The sequence below is a fragment of the Nothoprocta perdicaria genome, unplaced genomic scaffold (genome assembly GCF_003342845.1).
Source record: "Nothoprocta perdicaria isolate Ctin4 unplaced genomic scaffold, notPer1 scaffold_9, whole genome shotgun sequence".
Classification (NCBI taxonomy): Eukaryota; Metazoa; Chordata; class Aves; order Tinamiformes; family Tinamidae; genus Nothoprocta; species Nothoprocta perdicaria.
This window is the reverse complement of record NW_020456198.1, coordinates 8,445,876-8,470,563: the sequence shown is the minus strand read 5'-3', so window position 1 is coordinate 8,470,563 and position 24,688 is coordinate 8,445,876. Positions and strand designations below refer to the sequence as shown.

Here is a 24,688-nt window from a genome sequence, read left to right as displayed (position 1 = left end):
GCCCCCCTGCACCGCTCCATTCCTGCTGCACCGCGCCGAAGCGGGCAGCGCGGTGCTGGGCGCGCGAGCGGGCTGAGGCGACCCCCAGTGCGGGGGGGCGGGGGGCACCGCTGCCCCTCCGCCGGCCTCCCAGGACCCCGTCGGCGGGGGACGGGCAGCCCCACGGGCCCCGCACGTCTCCGGGCCGCGTTCTGCAGGGGAGGGGGCGCTAATGGGGCTAAGAGACCCCCCCCAAAATCCCACCGGGGGGGAGGGGGGCGGAGTGGTCCCCCCAGTGGCGCCCTGCTGCAGAGGGGCCCTGGTGGGAGGAAGGAGCTGGTGGGGGAAAGCAGCGGGGGGGGGGGGGGGGGGGGGGGGGGGGGGGGGGGTGTCTGTGTCCGTGTGTCCCCCCGTGGGCTGGGGCGGGGGTGTCGGGGGCAGCGCCGCAGGACGCGGGCACACGGCGGCCGGGGACGTGGGCAGCCGCGCACGTGCGCGGGCCCCAGCGCACATGGACACGTGGGATGCAGCCCACGCGTGAGCAGCCGCACGCGTGTGCAACTACACGCGTGTGCGACCGCGCGCGTGCCCATGCACACACCCCCTCCCGCAGCGCCTCCGTGGCCGCGCGCGCACCGTGCCCTGCCTCCTCCCCTCCTCCTCCTCCTCCTCTTCTTGCCCTGTCCTCTTCCTCCTCCCCTTCCTCCTCCCCCCCTCCTGCTCCCCCGGGCTCCGCTGCTCCGCCATTTCCCTCGCGCAGCCCCCCGCAGCCCTTGTGCGCGGGATGGGATGGGGCGGGATGGGAAGGCGCCCCGGCAGCGGGACGCACAGTGGGAACCCACTGGAGCAGTTCAGGGCAGCTGCCCCCCAGCCCCATGCGGGAGCCCTTGGGGCTCCCTCTGGCCTCATCCCCCCGGGCTCCCCACAGGGGGCTGGGGCATCTGTGTGAGGAGCTGCCTCGGGCCTCAGCCACATCCGCAGCTGCACCTCCGCCTACACGTCAGCAAAGCGGCTCCCTGCAACATACACACATGTATATGTACACACGTATATGCCCACTGTGCGTGTGTGCACATACACTCACATCCGTCTCTTTGCTCTTTCTCTGAGAGATACCACATCCAGACGCACACGATATATATTTGTGTATATATACTTGCAGACAGACATATATATGCACATATACGTGTATGTCCCTGTCTTTGTGAGGGACACTGTTCTGACACTCCTGGGCTGGAAGTGGCACACAGCACTGTGCATGGAGCTGCAGCGCTGCAAGCTGAAACACCTATAGCTAAAGCAAATGTTATATCGGAGGAGGGAGCTGCACGGGGCTTTGGAGCATGTCCAAGGAAGGGCAGCGATGCTGGAGCGGGGCTGGAGCACAGAGCTTGTGGCGGCACCGTCCCTGGCTCAAGAAACGTGTAAAGGGGCAGCTGGGGACACGGTTTAGCAGGCAGGGTGCTGAGGGGCTTGCGGATGGACTCGACGACCCTGAGGGTCTTTCCCAACCATAACGGTTCTGTAACAGGATGTTCTATATGATAGCCACGCAGCTTTAGGCGCCTGAATCCACACATCCCCTAGGCTGCCTTTGCAAACACAGAGCCGCCTGTTGCAACGATCCCTCCGTGGGCCAGGGACACCTGCAGAGGAAGAGGATGGCCCAGACCGCAACCACGGAGCCGCGTGAGCGCCCCGCGCGCGGCCGCAGAGCGGCGACGAAAGGAGAGCGCCGCGTAAATGTTTACGGCGTGTATGGAGCCTGCGTGCGTGCATGCCATCGCCTCTCAAAATGTAAATATATAGACAGCGACAAATGACAAAAAAATAGACGCACTTATACACAAAAGTATGTTAAATACATTTATATTATTTGCTTTTTATATTATTTATATTATTTATGCAAATAAAACAATAAATATAGAAATTAAGTAAATTAAATAGCATTCTCTGTATGTGTTTGTGAGACAGACTTCTCACAAACATTTATAACTATATGAATAAAGTGTATGTGGGTGTGAGTGTATGCAGGTGAGTGTATGCATAGTCACTAGCTCAAACACATATAGCCCATCGTCCCTCAAGAGATACCATTCAGAAACATAGAAAATATAAATACACACACAGAGCATCCCCCCGACACACACACCCTGTCAAGAGATACTGATCTCACACACACACAGGCTATATATATTTAACAAACATACACAAACATGCGCACAATTATTTATTCTTCTATGTGAGCTACTATTCCTAGACATTAAAAAAAAAGAAGATGGGAAGTGTCCGGATAAGGCTGTAAGTCTCATCAGGGTAATCACGAGGGTAAAACCGGTCCTTAAATACACACAGAGGAGAAAATGTGTGTAGCTATATACACACATATATGATTCCTTTGTATGTGCAGCTACATATATAATATATATGAGCAATGCCAAACACAGATATGTACATACATATATATATATATATATATATATATATATACATATATATATATACATATATACACGAGATATGATTCAGATACAAATGACATATGTTCATACATACACAAATGCACACATTGAGTGTTATAAGTGAGCTATACAAAGAGATGACTGATGAAATAAGCCCTACAGGAGCGTGCTCTCCCTAGGGTTCTCTGTCACTCTCCCTGTATGTTTTTTAATATATTTGTGTTTTAATATATATATAATTAAATTTAATATATAGTGTGTTGGGGGAGAAGGAAAAGTAAATACCCCCCCGACATGCTCTTAGAACTTGTTAATAAAAGGTATGGGAGACGTGATGGGATTGCTGTCGTCCTCACACACCAGTGCAAACACGGGCGGTGCTCCCTGCATGTGCAGCTGTGCCTGTGCTGGACTTTATATGGAGAGCCTGATAAGAAAGGCACACGTTAAGGATATAAAAAAAAATACACAAAAGATATGTGGGCTGCATGAAAATGTGATTAGCTATAAATATCTCTAGCTCTTTCTTATGCACTCACATACACATGCCATATAACCATGGGGATAGAAGGCGTATATTTGTGTATGGATCCTTTCTCTGAGTCTGTGTGTGCATACAGTGATGAGATCTCTCTCTCTCTCACACACACGCGTGCGCGCGGATACCAAGACATATTAATGTGTGTTTATATAGAAACATCTCAGAAGGAGAGAGGGAAAAATAATAGAAAAAAATCCACATACGCAATGCATACATACATACATATATATATATATATATGTATGTATCTATATATGTGTGTGTGTGTGTGTGTGTGTGTGTATATATATATGTTTTTTTCTTCATGTGCTACAGATACCTACAGCGAGTGAAGATGATGGGAAATGTATAACACACACAAATATATATGTATACATATACATAATGAGGGAATGCTCTATGTGTGGGTACACACATAAAATTATATAAAGAGAGCAAAAGAATGATAGTAAATGTACACATATAGGTATATAAAACTACAATTATGTGTAAATAGGTCATGCATACCCATATGTATGCATATAGATATACATTTGTTTATATATACACATACACACATGCATGTGCTTATCTCTACATAGACGTTTGTGCATGTACACACACACACACACACACACACACAATAACCATGGGGATAGCAGCGTGTGTCTATCTGTGTTGTGTATATGTGGATGTGGATGTGTGTGTGTGTGTGTATATATATATATATATATATATATGTGTGTGTGTGTGTGTGTGTGTGTGTGTATGTATATGTACTCTCTGTATGTATACAGAGAACAAAGAGAGTTCTCACTCCTGCACGCTCACACACAATTTCCTCATAATTTTAATTTATTTATTTATATCTGTGCATATGTGTGCAAATGTTTGTTCTATGAACATTTCAGAGATAGGAAAAAATATTATAAAATACACACTACACTATAAATAGTTAAATAAAACTGTATATGAGTGGCTATCTGTATGATTTCTGTATTATGTATTCAGACAGAGAGAAAATGATGGAACTGAACATTCGCATACACATCTGTATTCGCATTCATCTATGTTTGTATCTATAAAATAGCTCTGTGTGTGCATGCACTATTGTGGTCTATATACAGTACACAGAAGTAAATCTGACAGTAAATATTAAAATATATCTGGGAGTATCTGTGTATGATAATTATATATCTGTAGGCACGTAAATATATACACTCCACACATAAATATAATAGTATATTAAAATATAACTGTGAGGTTGGCTGTGTATAGTCCCTTCCTCTTTATTTAAAACACACCCACAAGGATAAATAGGATAAATAAATGTGGGCATGCCTGTGTGTACGAGCATTCTCTCTAAATATGCATATACACGTAAGGGAGCAGGTGATAAAATCCACACAGATGTAAGTCATTATAATTATGCAAATAAATTGTATGTGGAGCGTGTGATGGCTCTATGTATGTGTTTATATATATGTATACACAGGGAGAGAGGATAGTGGAGGCTAAGGGAGCCAATGTGGGTGCCGTTGTGCTTCCCGCCTCGTGTGGGGTGTGTGTCTTTGCATGCACCTATGCGCAGGGCGCAGGTTGTGACCCCCGCGTTGTGTCCCCCATCCGCGCTCGGGGACGAGTCCTTCCAAGGGAACTCGTTCCACAAGCAGCTTCCGCAGATCGCGGCCGCCCGGCCCCGCGCACCCCAGGGCAGCAGTTACCGCTGCAGGTTTCTCTGGGGCGGGAGAGGCAGCTCCTCCCAAGGGCTCCCTGGGCACCGGGAAGGCAGGGGAGGCTTCCCTGCTGGATGCGCCCCCTTCTCCTCCACTCCGCTACCCTTGCTGCGGAAGGTGAACGGGAGGGCACAGGGGATTGGAAGAGCGGAAAGAAAGAAACCATTTTCCTTCAGCAGTTTGAATGAAAATCAAATTCATTTGAAAGCAAATTTAAAATAAACCCGGTCTCGCCACAAGCACCCCGTCGTGGCCGGGCCCGCGCCGCTCGCCCTGCCCTCCCGCGCGGCCGCCTCGCTCCTCGGCCTCCCGCTGCAGTCCAGCCAGGACCTGGGCAATCCACCAGTCCTCTGCCTCCCTCGCGCCGGCTCCAGACGTCCCGGCCTCTCCCAGGGCCCCGTCCTCCTCTGCGGGTTGTCCAGCAACAACAAGTGAGCACCGCGCACGTCTTCGCGTCTGGGACTCACCGGGCAAAGCGGTGGGCGCAGGGTGGGAGCCGCGAGGCGCTCGGGGTGCTTGCAGCGGACGGGGGGTGCCCCTCGCACACTGTGCCCTGCAGGGACGCGGGGTCCGGCCAGCAGCTCCAGTCCAGGCTTGCTCCAACCACGCGGGGACACCGGCCCGGCTCGCGCAGAGCGGCCAGGACAGCGCGCGAGGCAACCCCGCCGCCTGCAACGTGCACTGCCGCGCTCCCAACGTGCTTGTAAGAGCACACACCACCTCCAGCGTGCCCTCGGGTGCATATTCCCACCTCCACAACCTTGGTGGGTTTATTTTTTGTAGGTGGTACAATTGCAATCCCCCCCCACCCCTTTAGCATGGGCAGCATCCTGCAGCGAGGAGCCCTGCAGCTCGAGCGCGGGCATCGCTGCCCTCTCGCTTTGCGGAGCTGCCGGCCTCCTTTGACGCCCGTGGCTCGTGTGCTGGGCAAGGCGTGCAGCCTCCAGGCCCTGCCCGCTCCTCCGTGCTCCTGCCTGCGTCTCAGCTCCAGGAACTGAGGCTCAGGCAGCAGAAGGTACCTGCAGCTTTATCACTTCCCCAATACACCCCTTTGTATCTGTCACTCCCCTTTCCCCTTGGCTTTCTCCCATCTACACTCTCAGCCATGGAAATTAAGTTCAGACCCACGCTTTCAACGGAGACAAGCAGCTCTGAGCCTTTCGGAAGGATGCAGACGGGAAACCACCAGTCCCACCAGGTCATGTTGCTATCGCAGGGCAGTTGTTCGAAATGGATTTGAACAGGAAAAACCAAGGGGGGTAGGTGACAGGATGATGCTGCACGAGAGCACACAGAGCACACAGGCGCGTGAGAACCGCTTCAAAGAACCAGCCTCGTTCCTCCAAGCCTTGCCTTGCAGAGCAAGCAGAGGTGACAGAGCAAAGAGCGATAGGCAGCATGTAGGAATTAAAGATTTGAGTAGACTGTGCTAAGGAAGGTCTTAACGCGCTAGAAGGTGCCGTAATGAAAGAGTCAAGCTCACCCAAAACTGCTAGAAAAGGTGTCGCGTGGTTTTAGTGCAGCAAAGCGTTGCTCAGAGCTCAGAGCTGCGTGCCCAGCTCCCGGCTGCCGCCCTCGCAGGTGCCGCTCACCACAGGTCCAGGTGCCGCGGAGCAGGGCAGGGCAGGCGGCACCGCAGCTCCCCAGCACGGCCCGGGCTGGCCGTAGGGCTGCTCCAAGGACTGCTCCATGCACCACAGGGCTGCTCCGAGCCCAGCACCACGGCACCCTCGGGCAGGCGCCCGCCCTGCTCCGGCACAGCCCAACAACAGCAGCAGGGGCCAGCGGCACCGCGGCCACCTCCACCCTGGCCCTGAGGCTCCAGCACGGCGGGCACGGAGCCGCGGGAGGCGGCGAGCGCGGGCAGAGCCAGCACCACTCCTGCCGCTGCAAGCAGCGCCGAGAGGAGCAGCACTAGGGGCCCCGCTCCTGCCTCACCCTTCTCCAGCCAGCTGCTGAAAAGAGACGTGGAGCACGGAGCCTTTGCAGCAAGAAGGGAGCACATGCAGCCTTGGAGGGACAGGCACGGGCTTGCTAAAACAGTGAGCGCACAGGGGAAAGGAAGCAAGGTGTTAGTGAAGAAGAGAGGCAGAAATGGGAGTAAACAGGAAGGTTTGTTCTTGTTAAGTTTATTGGCATCATGTTCGTCTCTTTACATAAGAGCTCAGCCTACGTACTAGAATGTAGACCTCTGGAAAACAGGTAGAAGGGCTCCATTTAAGCAAGCTACAAACGCAAGAACAAATACCAGGAAGAAAGGAGGAGAGGAAAGGGGAAAGACTGCCAAGTTTCTCCATACCAAAAAGATCCAGATTAGCAGTCAGTAAGAAGAAAGGGAAGATTCATAGTCCAGGTCATCCATTGAGAAACAGCTACCACAGCCCAGGTGGGAAAGGAGCTCCTTCCACAGCACAGAGCCACTGGAACCCCTCAGATCTGACTCCTTCTCACATTTGCTCCAGAATGTTAGGAGTTAAGCAGTGGGGGAGGTGAACAAATGAGGTCATTTCATAGCTGTATTTAATTTTTTTTTTCTTTTAACCCATTAATCCAGTGTGCATATCACTGCTGTTATGCAAATCTGAATTTAGATACAAGGAAGCTGGACAGATTTCTCCAGAAGATGAAGCCTTTTGGCTTCAAAACAAGGCTTAACACAGTTCATCTCTACTGTACAAAACACTGCCTCTCTCTGGACTTTGTGTCGCTAGCACACTGCAGTTCACAAGTGTCCTCCTCACCTTCTAGACAATCTGTGTTTCAGTACTTGAACATGTAATTCAGGAATTTTACACTAATTTATACATTTTTAATTGGTTGCATATATTAACATGTACTATAAGATTTCTCCTAAAGAAGCATTACATAATACATGGATACTGTAAAAAGATCTGATTAGTTAAAAGTAACAAGCATTAACAGAGATACATACAAAACTCAACCTAGTTGGACTGAGTGCTGAGCTTGCAATGAACTATAGGTAATCAGCCTTTCCAGTTGCAGCCTTCACAGGGGAAAAAAAAAACACAAGACAGTTAAAAATGTAATTTGTTACACAGATTACCTGTAAACAGTTTCTCTCCATTGGACACCTGGAATTAGATTCAGTTCCAAACATACATAAGAGTTTCCATTTTAAACTAAGAGAAAGGTCTGTTACCATGAAGTGTGATGTGGATGGTGCAGGGACGTGAGCTCTGAAGTGCTGGACTCACAGATGCTCATGGGAGATGGGTGGATTTTGGCAGCTGGAGATGGAAATTTTTAAATTTTTTAAACACAGAAGAGGGGCTGTGTGTTTGAAGGCCTAAGTGTGATATTTGTTTGTGAAGGACTGTGCTCAACCCCTCCCTCTCCCCTCAGCAGCTGCAGCTCTCTGCAGAAGCCTTCACTCGGTCATTCTTGTCTAGTTTGATGGGTTCGGGGAATTCATTGTAAAGCTCCACTTCGGTTTCCTAGCAGGAGAGAAGGGAAGTGTTAGCGCTCTCGCCAAAACGCACCCAGCACGCACGGCCCGCACCAGGAGGGCGCTCCTGGCCTTCCCAGGCTGTGCTGCCAAGCCCAGCAGCAGGACTGGCACCAGCAGAGGGCACCCGCTGGCCCCCCATCACCTACCTGTTTAAGTGCATTTCGTGCAATCGTCTGGAAAGCCTGTTCCACGTTAATGGCCTCCTTGGCACTGGTTTCAAAGTAGGGGATGTTGTTTTTACTGTAGCACCAGGCTTGCGCCCGTTTTGTGGTGACCTGAGCAAAGAGAGAGCAACTCAGCAGCTGCAGCAAGGGGGAAAGGCCTCACGTCCAGCCTGCTCTGACACCACCAAAGCTGCAGCCTCTACAGAGCTGCTGCTCCTCCTCTTCCCGGGAACCATGGCTCATTTTGAGGCTTGCAGGCTCGAGTTGTGATGCAGGAGGCAAAAAAGAGGCTCCCTTCCCAGAGGGCCAGCCCCTGCTAGAGCACAGAGGGGTTGCTACCATGCAGCAAGTAACTAAGCCCAGAGCAAGAAGGACCATGTGCTAGGGAGATGAGTGCTGCTCAGGCATCCGCAGAGCAAGGACTCGCTCCCACAGGAATTACTCAGCACTTCTGAAGGAGGAGACTCACTTCCTTTCCTCGATTCTACTCGAGAGCTGCTGCAATCCCTCCCTGCAGAGAGGAGTGTTGTTCTCAGGGGCCTGATCCCCTTCAGGAGGACGAGAATAGCCTGGAGAGACTAGTCAGTGCCATGCAGCAGCTGAGCCACCCTTTGACACCTCCCACTCCCATTCCTCAGAAAACCCTCACATGTCCCTACAAGGTTTCCCACTCCAATCATTACTTAAGAGCAGGCTAACAAGTCTCAGTACTCACTTGTCTGTTTTCTAGGTCAATCTTGTTTCCCAGCACAACAAAAGGAAAGTTCTCAGGATCCCTTGGACTGGCCTGAATGAGGAATTCGTCCCTCCAGCTGTCTAGGGTTTTGAATGTGTTGGGGGCTGTAACATCAAACACCAGCACACAGCAGTCTGCTCCCCTGTAGAAGGCAACTCCCAGAGACTGAAATCGTTCTTGTCCTGCTGTATCCCATATCTGCAACAATGCAAAGCAGACAGTTAAAGCACCTCTGCTCGAGCACGGTCAGACCACAGTTAGAGCATTCATTTTAAAACTCCTCACCACAGGCATCTAGAGGACCTAGCCAGGGGACAGCCAGCCTGAGGGAAGGAGTCCCTGGCAGCTTAGACATTCCTGTAGACACTAAATAGGCAGAAAAGTCCTCCTAAAGGCAGCACTAACCATTTGTGTTTTCAGCCTCAACAAGGGACGTATCCTTGTTTTGAGCAAGCAGGATTTGGGGGGTAGGGTCAGAAGGCAACCTGGTACACTGGAGCACCAGCACAGTCCACTCAGCAAGTTACAGCAGGACTTTCCTTTTGCCTTGTAGTCAATCTCATCACAGAGAGATGAAAGCTTTAGGTACTCAAGACACGTACAAATTGGTAGGCTAATGCTACACTCCCACTAGTCAGAGCAGCATGAAGAGTTGACCTATGGTGTCCCTTCTCAGTCACCAAAGAGGAATGTACATCTTTCAGCCGAGATCTAGTGAGAGTACCAAACACTGGCTTTGAAACTGGGCACAGCAAAGCTGCTCTTAGCTGAGAGCAGCCAAGTTGAACTTTGCTGTCCCTCAGTTCTGCTCACACACAGATATGGCGAGCTGTGGCCAAAACCAGTTTGGTGCAAGCAGATACTTCCACATGGTCCAGGTCTGGGCAGCCACACAACTTATCTCAGCAGAGAGCAAAGTTACTCCTTACCTGCATTGTCACTAGCCTGTCATCCACCATGACCTCTTTTGTCAGGAAGTCTGCGCCTATCGTAGCCTTGTATTGGTTACTGAATTTCTTGTTCACATACTGGTTCATGAGTGATGTCTTTCCCACCCTGCACAGAAAGACAAACAGGACTAAGTAGGCTGCTTCTCCAACGGGGTTTGAATTAGCCCTCAATAGGAACATCTCACCATTCACCTTCCACCAGAACTTCTTGACATTTCCATTAAGAGACAGGCACCCAACTCAAAGGGCTTCACTTCAACAGAAAGGAAGGATTTCTTTCAATGGATTTCACTTCAATAGTGGCTGGGGCAACAACATGAGTAAGAGCTTTAGCTGTGCAAGGGTACAAGGATTAAGCTCTTGAGAAACCCTGTTTCTCCATCAGTAATCTGAGCCTTTGTAAGGGGTGTGCAATGAAGGCAATCTTAGAAGGTAAGAACCGCAAAGAACCTAGGAGAAAGGGCTTCTTCAGCCTCTGCAGCACAAAGGGAGCTGGAGATACAGCCTCAGGCTGGCAGCAGGCCCAGGCCTGAGCTCTGCCAGGTGCCCAGAGGTAGAGATGCCCCTCAGAGCACCAGCTAGAGGGGTCGCACGTTCTCCAGAGTCAGGGAACACTCCCGGAGCAGCAGCCCGCCGGGCGCTGCAGTATAAACAGCCCCATGTCCTGGGAGTCAGGCTACGTGTGCAGGGCAGCCCAGATCAGTAGGCGCCCCTTGGAGACAGGGACACAAAGGCCTCACTCCAGCGGGGAGGCTCCAGCCACAGCCCACAGAAACTAAACACACATCTCAGTCTAACCAATGCCTCTGAAGGGCAGAGTCTTAAATGACCCAAGATAGCTCATGGTGATGGTGCCCCCATTTTTTTTTTTAATTAAATGCTTATTTCAATACTACCCTCTACCTGCAAAGGGTCTGTCCAGTTCTGCTACCAGAGGCGCATCAGCAGACTGCCCTGTTTTGTTTGCCTTGTTTAATATCGTGGCAGTATTTAAAGACAAAGTTGAGGGGACACATTCAGGGCAGATGGCAGTGAAGTGCCATTAAAACTATAAGGCAACTCAGCTCTCCGAGGCTCTAAAACATCTCCCAACACTGCTGGTTTCTTATGGTGCATGCAGATTGCCACCAGTCAGAGCACTTCTCCAGCCAGCCTGGTGCAGCTGGACAGCCCAAAGGCTCCTCCACTTACCCAGAGTCTCCAAGGATGATCACCTTCAGCAACACTTTCTTCCTAGAAGTCATCTTTTAAACTGAAAAGGAAGAACATCACTGTCAGATACCGCTAACACACGATGCCTCAAGAAGGCAGAGGCAGGAGACCCTCCATCAGGGAGTGGCTGAGCCCGACGTGCCTGGAAATGGACTCTGAATTCCAGGCTGTGTTCAGCCACCTTGCTCATTCTGCAGGCAAGGTCATGTCAGACCACAGCAGACCATTATTATCCAGATAATGACCAAGACAGAACCAAGCACTAGTCCTATACAGTACCAAGTCATTTTGGACCTCATTTTCAGTCTCCTTTATGGGCACGCTAGCCTAGGCCATCTGCTTTAGCCTTGCTGGAGGCCATGCAATAGAGCAGCTCAGCTCCCAATACGGGCAAGTGCCACTAAATGTCACTAAGCAGAGCTGCATGGTAACACATTCAGACTCTGTCCTTCAGTTGTTTCCTAATGAGCATCACCCTTCTACACCTTCCAGGGTCAGCTCAGAAAGCCCCAGCCCCTCTAGCAGCTCTGGGAGAGCACCGGCCCCTGGAATATGCCGCAGTTGATGCAGTTCTTGCACAGCTGCACAGGTCAGGGGCACTGCTCAGCTGCAAGGCCACCTGCTACCAGACCCTGCTGCTTGCAGGAAGCAGTTCAAGCCAACCACTGCCATGCCCACCTTGGTGGAAGGAGAAGCAAGCGGACAGGGCAAACCTCAGAGTATTTGGCCTATTGCTCTCATTAGGAGTTGGCTCACAGGTCCATCCTACCTTTAAATGACCCATCAGCAAGAGGGAGCGTTCAGCTCCAAGAGCCCACACTGTTGTTCACTCCCAAATCTGCTCCAGCCTTCTTCTAAGTAAGTGGAAATAGCTGGGGCCTGCTGGAGTTGATGGACTTTAATGTGCTTCTGGGTGTGCTTTATCATAGCCAGAACAAGCAGGAAGCCCTGCTACCAGCAGCTGAGCACGAGCGCAGCTCAGTGCACCTTCTTGTTCACAAGGCCCTTTCCCACTCCTTCTAGGGATAGGCAGGACCAGCCACTACCTCTTAGGTGCTGGGGCTGGACTAGATGACAACATTCTCTGGTTTGGTACTGACCTGGTCTGCAACGAAGGCTCTCAAGGCAGCCCACCTCAAGGTTCCAGCTGTCAGCCCAGCTATAGTAGCCCAGGTATTTCCAGAAAAAAAGCTTGCCAGCAACCCCACTGTTTAGCCCTGCTTCTATTCTTGCCAAGATCCTTGCACTCCAGCTTGCCCTGGAGGAGAACAGCCTGTGAAGGCTCCCTCAGACAGACGGCACCTCCTGTGTTTCCAGAGCTCGTAGCACAAGCGACGCGCGTGCTAGCCAAGCCCGAGACTCGTGTAGCAGTCACCCAGATGGGGCAAGACGCCAGCGAGCAGAGCTCTGAAACAACTCCATGGCACTGCAGCCCACACAGCAATCTCAGTAACCTCTGTGCACGTTCAGTCCAAGGTGAGAATCACCACTTTTCCTCGACACTTAAGGTAAGCACTTCATCCTTACCTGCCTGTACAAGAACCCCACGCAGGCAGCTTCTCTTTTCCCCCTGGGTGTTTATAACATCTCCTGCCAACAGCTGCTGCAGTTTCCTGCTTCCTAGGATTCAGAGCAGCTTTGGACAAGCTGGCATTAGTTCCCATGCTCAGGAGGAGAATTTGCAGAGCTCTCATTACAGCGCTAAGTCATCACGGTTGCTCAGCACCCAAGTTCAATATGGCCTGGAGTCCCAGAACGAAGGCAGGGGGAATTCTCTTGCATCAGGTCTTACTATATTGGAAGTGGCTCCACTTGGAGTCATAGGAAGGAAGTCTGAGTCAGACCTGCCACTACCTTGTCACAGGTTTTGGGCTGCCCCATTGTACACGGGGCTATTACTGCCTCTTGAACGCTGGTGAGGTGAGACGGAGCTTCCATCCTACGGGATGCAGAGGAGATGAGCCACAGCACAGCAGAAACCAGCTCAGCTCTGGAGTTTTGCTGTGGCTGTCGGTTTCATGAACTCTAGTTGCTGGGGCCCAGACGCCACCCCAGCCCAGGTTTCCCCTCCCTATTTTGCTTAGCTGGGTAGAAACAAACCCACCCTTCAGGGTTATCCATTGCCATTGCTTCTTAGGAGAGGGATCTGGAGAAAGCACCAGCATTCGACTGATGCTGCTGCTGCCTCAAACATATGCATGCTGCAGCCTTTATAAGAGAGATTTAGGTTATAGCAGAGCTGGCAACAGATATGCTTGAGAAGGAAGCCTCTGTAGCGTAAGCAGCATCAAGTTGCTCCCCAGAGCGCTGCTCCTGCTATTTACGGGATCCTTATCAGGTTCTGCGTGGCTGAGCTGCTCTCCAGCTCCTGTTAAAGCAGCTGCCTGTGCTAACCAGAGGTTTGACTGGTTGTCATGAGAGCTTAGATCTACCTAGATTGGAGATCCCTCCACTCTTTCCTGCTTCACTGTGTCACATAAACACAGTTCAGGTAAGCTCAGAAATAACCACAATCAATCCCAGTTACAGCAAACCATTTGCCGTGTCAGCAGAACAAGGTACAAACAACTCCAGGCCAGGTTCAATATTCAAAGATTTGCCTGCCTTGAGTCAGAGGCAATTTGTGACTACTCATTTGTTAACAGGCTGTTTCTCACATTACGCAGTGTTGTGTAAGCAGGTTCATTGTCATCTCATGTCCCCCAAATGGAATCCCAGACACGCCTCGAGCTGCATAAAGGGAAGCTACTACATAGGTCTCACCATTAGCAAGTCTCACGAGCGTAAAATTGACTAAAGGAGACTAAGAATAGTAGAGTTGAGGCCCACGGCCCAGGCAGGCTTAATACGGGCAGGTACCTTGAGCATTTGGCGTTCTTCTGATCACACCAGCAAAACAAACCTCCCCACAAAATTACTGAGTCAAGTTGAGATGTTAAGTTGTGCAGGGTTTCCCCTGTGCTGTTCCAGAGGGAGCTTGCTCAGCTTTAGAGTTTTAACACAATTTTATCTCAACCAGGTCAGCAGTATGTGAGTCTAAGATTACTTTGCACTATATATGCAGCTTCTTTTGTTTTATTGTGTCCAAGTTTTGCAGAGCAGCCTCCTATGACAGTCACACAGGCTCTGAAGATGGCAGCATGTTCACTCCGAGCTCACCGAGGGCTCGCATCCAGCCCCAGGAGGGTTTCCAAACAAATACTTCCTCTTTTAGAGGAGTATTGAAGAAAAACCTGTCCGTTAAGCTCTGAGAGGAGATGTCAGCTCAGTTTTGCACCACGCGAAGCCTCCTGGGGAGAGGTGAGCTGCGTGACTGCTCAGGGCACAGCTGCCCAGCAGGGCCCTGCCAGCCCGTCCTGGGAGCTGTCAGAGGCTCCTGCCAGGAGCGCAGCCCGCAGTGCTGCTCCTCCCGGCCTGCCTGGCACCCCTGATACAAGAGGGTGCCCTTGCACTCATTCCTAGTGCCCACTGCTCCACGAGGAGGAACTATCCGTACGCAGCCCCTCCGGACACAAAGCACAGCACAGCACCCTCATTACTGTCGGGCTGCCCTTCCAGGCCAGCACGGAGAACCAACAGCTCTCACCGAGCACTGGCGGAGCTGGTCTGAAGAGAAGGGGCAAACGCTGTCCTGCAAAGCTCCGTAGAACTATGGTTGTTCAGACAAAGAGGCCGAGAAAACCCACATCAGTCTAATTACCCTTCCCTTGTTGCCTCAGAGCACGTTACAATTCCGCCCTTTCCTATGCTGTCTTGAAGCAGCTGGTTCAAGTTAAAGAAGAAATGGATGGTTAAGGATTCCTTGCAGATTGTCGCATGTCAAGTGACAATGCAAGCATTTTAACGTTAATTAGGCTGATGGAAGGAAAGAATAGCAGGAGTTTGCAGCAGTGGCCCGCCCATCTTTTAGTTTCCTTATCTTGCAATAGAAACAGGCCTTGTAAGAGCAACACCCTAGTAAGCCGTTCACGGACAGTTTAATACAAAGGTGGCCTAAGGGGTGCAAAGAGAACTTGCCTGTGTGGCAGAGGGCAGCTCCTAACACTCGTTTTGAATCTGCTAATGAGGAGGAGGACTTTCCTGTTAGCACAGCTATTGGAACAGTCCTTACTGCAGTAGCTTTGCTGTTAAAAGGTTCAAATCCTAATCCTAACCAAGAACCAAAGTATCCCCAATGAGAGACTAGAAAGAGGTATTTGACCAAGAGTTCTCCAGCTTGCACCAGCAGAACAGCTCTGATCTTATTTGTAGGGGATCTGGGGCTGCCATCACCATGAAGCACTTGAAGATGCCTTCCCTTCTGCTCCTGCATCTCCAAGCTTGTCCACCTGTGTCCGCAGCTGCTGCAGCCCCACATCCCTGCATCCTCTGCCAGGAATGTGAAGCCCTCCGTGCTGGGAGCTGCACAAAGCAGTAGGGGAGCAAGTACTGGGCAGAGCCCAACTCACAGCAACACTTACGAACAGCTAATTCCCTTCCTCTGGCTCAGCAGGTAGTGCAGGAGCAAAGACGTGGTCTGCAAAGGTCGATCAGTTTGAAGCACCATAAATCTGTTTCGGGTGCTGTGTCTGATAAGTGGAACATTTGCTTCTGCAGGGTATTGCAGGGTCTTCAGCAAAGAAAAAACAGCCAAGAGGGCAGCCCTGTCTATAGCAATATTCCATTAAGGCGCCCCGTGCACTGGAGCAGGCTTGCCAGTGAGCAGGCCTTCAGAACCGCGACACCTCAGAGCTTTCTGTAAAACTCTGTCCTGAAACACAGCTAAGTGCATTTCACACAAACACTACCTTTGCTCACCGTTATCTCCAGCATGGGGAGGCTGTAATGCATCAAGTCTCTGTACTACACTGAGGAGCTATTTTTATTCCCCCTCCCAGAAGTGCTGCATGTCTTCAAGGAGGCTGAAGCTGGAAGAATGATTCGAGACCATCTCAACCAGCCTGACCTAGTTCCTTCCCAGAAGCAGCAAGTCCCCCGGCATGTTTGGCATCAACAGAGGTGACATCTCCTTAGACCACTAGCCACTAAAACAAGAGGCTCACTGGATCCCATTCCCATTCCTATTCCTATGAGGAAAGCACAGCGTCAAACACAGTCACATACCATCGCTCTGTGCTCATGCTGGCCCCTGCAGTGATTTACAGAGCCAAGCTCAGCTGAGGCCACGTGCAGACACAGGCACTTGAACAAGTTCAGCTGCACTGACAGGTGAGGCTGTATCCTGAGGACAGGCCTTGAACAGGGTTAGTTGGCCAGCATCAGTTTGTGGAGACCAAGCGTGATCTGTAATCAAGTTCTTAGCAATCTCCACTTGCAACAGTGGCTCAAGAGGGAGCTGAACTAAGTTTTCTAGCCAGAACCTACTCAGAGGACAAGCTACCGTAGCCTTTGTAGGAACATGGCTTAAAGGCAACTTTGCACCTTTTAGTTGAGGAACAGAAGCCAACAGATTTGCATTTGATTTCTGTGGCTGTTACAGAGCCCGGGTATCTTCCATATCACATTTGAATCCTCCAAGAGCAGAGCAAGTGTCTGACCTCAGACTGAAGGCTCCTGTAGAAGCACCCGAGCATTTCAACAGCAGTTTCTGCCTCATATCAGCAGGCTGCACAAGTAGGATAGGACCCCTCCCTATCCCCATCTACTGGCAGTTTAACTTTTCTAGCTAGCCACAGAATCCCATCTAGAGAAACCTTACACTTAAGCACCAAGTCAGGACTTGTCTCCACTGTGAAGCCGTTAGAAGCCCCTGCTGTTCAGGGAGACGACTTGCAGGACTGCTCTTGCATAGGGGCTGCTTGTTATGGTAAAAGGCTCCTACCAACCAGGATCAGAAAGTTACTGTGGTCCATACTGTTGATGAACTTCAAAAGTCCTTCGAGGCCTCCTTGACCCACCACAAAAGAGCCGGTTGAAGTGAAGCCCACACCAAAAAGCAGCTGGCAAGATAATCCCGTGACAGCTTCACAGAAGGGTACACTGTAGCTGCTGCTTTATCAGTAGCATCTCAAAACTGCTTCCCACCTCCTTCCTCCCCACACATTTGCGCAGCAGTTCTAACCAAGATATTCCCTCCCACTGGGACCCAGCCAAGAGCCCCAGCACAGCTCCGGGCTCCTTCCTCAGGAGGAACAGCCACTTACTGCAGTTTCACCAAGAGCAGAGCCCTTCCCAGTCCTGGGAGCTGGCATTACCTCTGTTCAGGAAGCTGCAAGCCTGGCTTCATCTCCCAATTAATTTCTGATACCTCGTGCAAATTGCTCTATTTTGAGCTGCCAGGTGCAGGTACACTGCCCACTGTCTCCCACCCGCAGCTGGGAGCCAGAAACCAAACGCTTCTCTCCTCTGAAGAGCAGCCTAGAGCTTTAGATGCTTGTTAGCACACTGACACGGCTCAGATCAAAACAGCATCTCAGAACATGTTTAAGAATCCTAGAGGAATTGCCTTTTTAGACTACAGCTGTCTGCAGTAAATCTCGACCTCATTTTGAAGGTAGAGTTGCCGCCTCCAGTGCGGGAGCAGCTCCTCTGGTACCGAATAAAGCTCAAGAATCGGCAAGCAGCAGCCACAGCCCAGATACATGGGCTTGCTGCAAACACCAAAACAGGGCAACACGGTGCGAGCAGCCCCCGACCTGCTCTGTGAGCTGCTGGACAAACGTCAGGCCTGTGCACGCATGCCGCCCTTGTTCCTGGCTAACAGGCTCTCAAGACAGACCAACAATCTCACCTCCCAAGAGGGGACACAATCTCTGTACTAAAGAAAGAGGCAATGTGCAGTCGAGGGAAACAGGGCTGGATGGCAAGAGCCCTGGATCAGCTGCGGGCAGAACAGGCTCACGGTACCACCCGGCAAGCACCAGCCCAGGGCTGCCAGGACTGCCCTTTCCGGGGCAGTAAGGCCGCAGTTTGCTCAGTGCCACCCTCCCTCCCCAGCTCCTGCCGGAGGCTGCACACTCACCAACTGCGGACAAGGGATCAAAGAGGTGCCAGCGGGGCCTGGCAGGAGCAGCGACCGCAGCCGGATCACATGAGAGGGGGTCTGCCCTCCGCGAGGGCCCGTCCTGCCACAGCCCTGCTACAGTGGCGAGGATCCGGATCTGGGAAGCTCGGCATTCCTGAGAGGTACCAATGCACATGATTAGTCAGGCTCAAAGTCCCTTCTAAATGCCAACTTCTGCAGCCCAAACCTCCCTGATTCACGGCCCTCTTACACCTCCTGGCACTTCTCCAGACCAGGGTTGTTTTTCTTGCATGATGCTCAAGCACTAGAGGGGGAGGTGAAGAAGTTTCTTGCTGCAAAGCTGCCACCAGGAATTGTAACTCTATCCTAGAAGGGTTCAGAGTAAGTTGAGCTAAACCCTCCACAACCAAGACTACATCTTAGAAGCTGCTCATTAACGGTGTATGGCTGCAGCCACCTCCCCAAGAGCAGAGCTCATTTTGATCTCATTAGATGGTCTGAACTTCCTTGTTTGTTTTGATCACACTTTTTTTCTGCTTGCAATAGCAAGGAGATGTCTCTGTATGTGCAGTCAGATCGGGAATGTGTTTAAGAGCACTGGGAAAGGTTTGAAGGTCACATTTTGGTATGTACACGAATACTACTTTGCCTAGACTGCTGCTTAGCCCAGGATGACAGCAGCATGTGTCGGCTCTTCTAGGCAATACGCAGCACCTTGGGCCAAAGCAAGCGAGTGCTGAGAGTTTCCAGCAACAGATGCCACTATGCTGGGCAGCCATTCTTAGTCTGCAGGGATGTTTGTTCCTTTGCTCACCATCCATGATCCACAGCTGGTATCTGGAGACCACATGATGCGGAGAAACAAGTCCAGGAGACCCAGATAGGAGGAGAAGGAAAAAAAAAAAAAAAAAAAAAAAAAGGCTGCTGAAGTCCTGGGCTTCACAGTACATGAAGACATGCCTGTAAAACAGGCGTACTCCAAAGCTTCACTGGAAGCATCTGCCTCATTTTGAGTTTGCCCGGGAGGTGCAGGTCCCTTGTGTCACCGGGTATGTTTCTCCCAGTAAGAGCCAGCTGGAGCCCCAGGATGCCCATAGGAGCCTCTGCAGATCTTCAGCCACCCTCAGGAAGCCACACTGTCATTTAAAAATCAGCAGTGCTCTGCACCTGCACACTAGCAAGAAGCCGTCCCTCTGCAAAGCCTCGTGGACTCCAGGCAGGACCCGGTCCACCCTGATTTTCCCCAAGCACGGAGGCAGCGCGAGAGCCAGCGTGTGTGCCTGAATATCCCTCCCTCTGATCTGAGCAGGCCTTAACGTCCCCTGCTCTGCCCTGGGGGAGACAATCTGAGGATGTGGGAGGAGGTCTGAGCACACTGCTGGCTGCTGGGAGGCAGCAGGCCCTGCGTCTCGACTAAAGGCCTTGCCTACGCCAAGCAGTTCAGCTCTACCAGGACAGCTTCCATGTTGCCATGTATCTACCAGAACAGCCTCCTGGAGGGACAAATGCCAAAGCAAGAAAGACAAAGCTACTATTAACCAAAACAGAGCTATAGTGCCCATGCAGCCTCGTTTATACAGCTGTATGCCAGCCTCTTTTGGCACATGGCCACCTAGCTAGCATGGCCAAACTGCAATTTGAGCAACTTCCATATGAATAAAGATAGTCCAGAAAGGTCCTTGCATCGGGTCAGCCCACTGAATACGATTCCCTCGCTTCTTTCCATAAAGAAAACACAGTGCAAGCAGCAGCTGGGTTTTAATCTTTCTGTCCAGAAGATAAGGCTGGCCAATTCAAAACATCGAGCTAGTCAGGCCATTAAGAAACAGTAAAGTTCTGAGATCTTTAACAATATTTTTCCAAGCACTTGGATTAATTTCTAGTTTTGTCTTCAGCCTTCTAAGGTTTCAGACATTCCTGTCATGCTTTCAGTTTTAGAAACACAAACAGGAGGTGTTAGATAACCTCCCCAATGGTAAGCACAAGCAGAGATCCCAGGCCTTGTCAGTGGTAAACAAGTCTTTATTTAATCTGCTCCTGGCTACTAGTTTCCCCCAGTTCCTAGAGCCAGAGAGAAAAGCAGAGTGACTTTGTGTGACAGAGTGACAGAGTGACTGAAGGGAGCTGCCAGCAGAGGCCGGGGCCTTCAGGTCACAAGTTAACAGCACTCAGAAGGTCCCCCTGAGCCTGGAACCTGCTGTTAAGATGCAAGACTGGGCATCAAAGGATATGTTTACAGGCCAGGGGATCACTCCAGCCTATCCACTCCCACTATCAGCATTAGTATCATAAGCAGCTGGGCTCAAAGTCCATATAAGCAGCTATTACAGACAAGGCGGGGAACATCCACATTCCGGTTGCTTGGTATTTCGTCTCTCCTTCAGCACAAGCAGAGTAGTAGAAGAGATGGGAGCCCGAGGCAGACAGCAACAGAAATGCTAGGTCCTGACAGTGAGGATGAAGGTCTCCCCTCGAGGCATCCATCCCCAGGAGGTCTTGTTTTCAGGAACCATCCCTCCTCCTGGAAGGGAGCCTTCCTCTTGGGACACACTGCAATCTAAGAATTCACCCCTCACCTGGGAGCAGAGCTGATGATCCTACACAAACCTGCTATCTGTTACTATGCTAATGGAGTCTGCTAAGCAGGAAGGACAAGTATTTCAGCACCCACGTCCTAGGATGGCACAGATAGCTCACAGTGACGGCCAAATCAGTGCTCAACAAGGAATTCCTATTGCAGACCTGTTTCCAGATCCACACTTCATGTCCCAGTGCCTCCTGCATCAACAATTTACCAGCTTGGTTCTCTTCTTCAGGAAGCTCCACAGAAGACTTTAAAAAAGCCTCAATGAAGTCACTTTTGCAGCATGAGCCAGGAGACAGTGCTGGCACCCTGTATTTTGTGAGAGGGGATATCAGATATAACAGATACCATAACTACAACTCTGCCCATGCTTAAACCAATGTTATCACTGTGCCAGTTGTGGAAGTCTTGTACCACAGTCAGTGTCTGCAAGCAGAAGGGACACGGAGGCCTATGAAGGTGAGTGACTCAATCCACTTTGGACATAAGCACCAAGCAAGTCACTGTTCAGAGGATGCTGTTCCCCAGGAGAACAGAGATCAAAGGTTCAGCACAGACTCATCAAATACAAGCGGTAGCTCCAGCAACCAAGGGCCAGGCACTCGAGAGCCAAGCAGCCTCTGGTTAAAGCTCCCTGCCTTCACTTTCATTCACTATTTAACTATTTCACTGCATATTCACTGCAGAGTGGATCAAAATGGGAGTACATAGTGAGCAACTGCAGGGGAAAAGAAATAAAAAACCCAACAACAACAAAAAAAAAAACCCACTACTGGTCTGTAGTGATAAAGCTGAGCAGAGCTCCTGCAAGTGCAGTTAGATGTGATTAGTCACCTTAAAACGGCATTTTCAATCATTACAGACAGGCAAAGATAATCACTCAGTATATCAAGTGTCTTTAAGTTGTATAAACAGAAATCTGTGCCACAAGTCTGCATTTCAATCTCATTCCCAAAGCCGTGCGCCCTTCCTGAAGCTCTGCTGCTCTGAAAACAGCCGCTGCCTCCCAGGCAGGTTCAGTAGCAAGAATGTCAAGGCTATTTGAGCCCCTGCTGTAAATCAACACGTTTCTGTGGCCTTGACGGGCTCGCTGTCCTGGCCGGCAGCGCGTTGCCTCGGCTCCGCTCCCGCATGGAGCGGCGGCAGCGATGACATCACCGGCGGAGCGAGCCGGGAAGCGCGGCAGCGCATGGAGCCCGCGCGCTGCATCCCGCAAAAGCAGCAACGCGACAGGCGCCGGGAGGAGCCACGGAGAGGGGCTCCTGCAGGGGACACTAACCCACGCTCATTGGGAAGTCTTAGTTAAGCTGTGCTTAAAGAGAATTTTTTTTTTAATAAAGAAGCTAACTGCAGGATATTTAAATATTTAAATATTTATTGTCCCCTAATTTGTTCTCCGTAACTAAGTCAGTTCTGAGCTGCGCAGCCCATGACTGGACTGCACTGCAGAAAGGGACCCTTTTATCCTCACCGTCCCGGGGCCACAACTTAGCTGTTACACAGCAGCTAGAGGAGCTTGTTTAAGAGGGCTGCAGGGAGGCAAACTCCAGCTCAGCAAACAATTAAATAGCAATTATCACAACAACGCTGTGCAGAACACAACATTTCAGTGTCTAAAAGAACCAGGACATTTTTTAGGCGAGCAGCACATGAGCCACAAGCGTGACAGTGCACAGTTCGGCACTAAAGCCAAATTCAGCATTTGGGGAAGTACTTATCTTGACCCCTTTCCACAAAGACAAAAAGCTTTAAACTCCCCACTGCAGGGGATCTTAGCACCAGCTGCTCCCTAGAAATCAGGGTTTAAGAGCAGCTCGCGTGACAGTTGGAGAAGCCCAGACCATGTCTTTGGGGACCACTGGCAGCAAGACAGGCAAGAGGGCTCTGCGCTTGCCTAGCAAACGCCCCGTCCACTTCAGTTACTGCAGAAACTGCTCTGTTATAACACCAGGGAAGACAAACAGCACCATTTGCGAGCCCACAGAGCCAGCACCATGGTTAGTGAATGCACCATCCAACTGTCCTATGTCACAGCCTTTACTCCTGGCCAGGGCTTTCCAGGCACCAATCTCAAGATGCAGCACTGGAGGAAAAATACATCCTAATCAAGCATAAGCAATGTTATTTACAGCCAAATGCTAAGTTCTGCATAAACTAGTCTCATTTTCACAGACAAGTCAGAATAAAATCCAATACATGTTAGAGGCACTGCTATTTTTAGTTTTGCACAGATGGTTTGATTGCAATTGTCATGCTTCCTCAAGGACAAGCTTTGCCAGAAATTTGCTCTGGCAGGTAGTTCACGTGACCTTCCAACATAAGAGTTTTAGAACAGCTTTAAGAAAATGCTGCACAAACTGCACCTCTGCTAGCCCTCCCGTCCCTACATATCCAGTTCGGCTAGCAAACCAAGCGGAGTGGCACCCGCCCTAGGTGGGTTTCTAAGAGAGCCTGCAGCAGAGCCACGTTTTTACGCTCAGCTAATAATCCATCCGTGATGTAGCATGTTCATGTCCCATCGCACAGAGCGAGAGCCGGTGGCTTTGGGGAAGCAGGGACAGGGCGGCCTGCAGTGTGGCCACTGTGACACAGCTACTGAAGCCCTGAAACTTGGTGTCTTTGCATTTTAAAGTACAATTCCTGGTGGGCCACACTGAACTATTAGTCAAGCACCTGAGGATATAGACTGCCAAATGCCACCACGTGCAAAATGCAAGTTTTATTAAACTACTACTTTGCACCTATCCCATTATACTTTATCTTGTTGGTTAAGAGAACAAGGGACGGCCACGGCATTTTAAAGCAGTTTTCCTCATTGAGAAGGCAGATTAGCCCCATCTTACAGCTTTTCTACACCAGAAGTAGAGTATTAGCAAAGCAGTACACAGAAGATAAAGGGTAGCGCGCTTGGAAGCAACCGCATTAGAGCTACTTTGTGCGCTAAGGCCTCACGCCAGGCACGGTGGGTCTACTCATTAGTTCGCGCAGCGCAAGTCATGTGTTTAGTCAGCTGTCGGGAGTCACAAGGGGAGGGAGACAAGTCTACTCGTTCTTCCTGAAGAAGTACAGCAGCAAGGCCCTGGTTATTTAAGCAGGGAATATTCAAATGACTCCACCCACTCTAACCTCAAGTAGAGCTACTAGGAGAACGGGGAACGTTCGCTCCAGTGGCTGGGCCCAGCTGCAGCCTTGGCTTGGAAATATAAAATAGCTGCAAGTGAGAGCCGACCAAATGCTGTAGCACAACCGGTTTTGTACCATTCTCCCTAGAAAGAGAGCTCTTCGCTCCCCAAGCCCAGCTTCTACTCGGCACAAAGACACAGAGAACGAAGCAGAGAACAGCGCTGGCTGTCCAGCGACAAGCACGAGAAGCTTTAAAGCCTTAAACTCAGTAATTCTCAAATTCGATCAGCTTGCTTACAGTTGGGAGAACTTTGAACTGCCATGTGTTCTCCGTTTACATATAAGAAAACTCTGCAAACACATCAGAGCAAGCCTACTTGTCAACCGATGTTTTTATTTGTGATGAAGGCAGCACCGACGAGTCTAGATTTAAGTCAGAAGATTTGGAGGTACTGCGTAAGGCTTCCTCACTTGGATGCTGAGGTTACATCTCTAAAGATTAAGGGGGCCTTTCTAGAGGTATTCTAGTACTCGGAAGAATTCCTCTCCTTATAGAGGAGACAACGCAATTGTCCTAAGCACAATTATTCGATATTTCCATATTTATTAGTCTCTACGACCGGGACATTAGTAATCTCCCATTTGCTTTATTGCAGACGCTCGCGGCCAAAAGCGCTCCTGCGACCTGGCTCGGGCGGCGCACGCACGGGCAGCCCCTTTCGCAACAACCGCCGGCTCCGTCACGTTAACCGCTCCAAGCGCGACCTGCCCGCGCGAAACGCGCTCCCC

General features: G+C 50.7%; 1 protein-coding gene and 1 long non-coding RNA gene across 2 annotated transcripts in view; both read right to left on the bottom strand.

Annotated features, from left to right (window-relative positions):
* Nucleotides 1–5,030: 5,030 nt before the first annotated feature.
* LOC112958597 lies at nucleotides 5,031–5,689 on the bottom strand. Its single transcript, XR_003251455.1, has 2 exons — nucleotides 5,359–5,689; nucleotides 5,031–5,235 (listed from the first exon to the last, which is right to left on the bottom strand). It is a non-coding gene; the product is annotated as an uncharacterized LOC112958597 (long non-coding RNA).
* A 1,098-nt stretch (nucleotides 5,690–6,787) lies between these two features.
* Nucleotides 6,788–24,688, bottom strand: part of RAB7A (RAB7A, member RAS oncogene family) — a 23,075-nt gene continuing 5,174 nt past the window's right edge. The window contains exons 2-6 of the mRNA XM_026052486.1: nucleotides 11,208–11,268; nucleotides 9,996–10,122; nucleotides 9,046–9,264; nucleotides 8,313–8,441; nucleotides 6,788–8,152 (exon numbers count right to left, since the gene is read on the bottom strand). Of these exons, the coding sequence (XP_025908271.1) occupies nucleotides 8,057–8,152; nucleotides 8,313–8,441; nucleotides 9,046–9,264; nucleotides 9,996–10,122; nucleotides 11,208–11,260 (624 nt within the window). The 5' untranslated portion in view covers nucleotides 11,261–11,268 and the 3' untranslated portion in view covers nucleotides 6,788–8,056. The remainder of the gene's footprint in view (nucleotides 8,153–8,312; nucleotides 8,442–9,045; nucleotides 9,265–9,995; nucleotides 10,123–11,207; nucleotides 11,269–24,688) is intronic.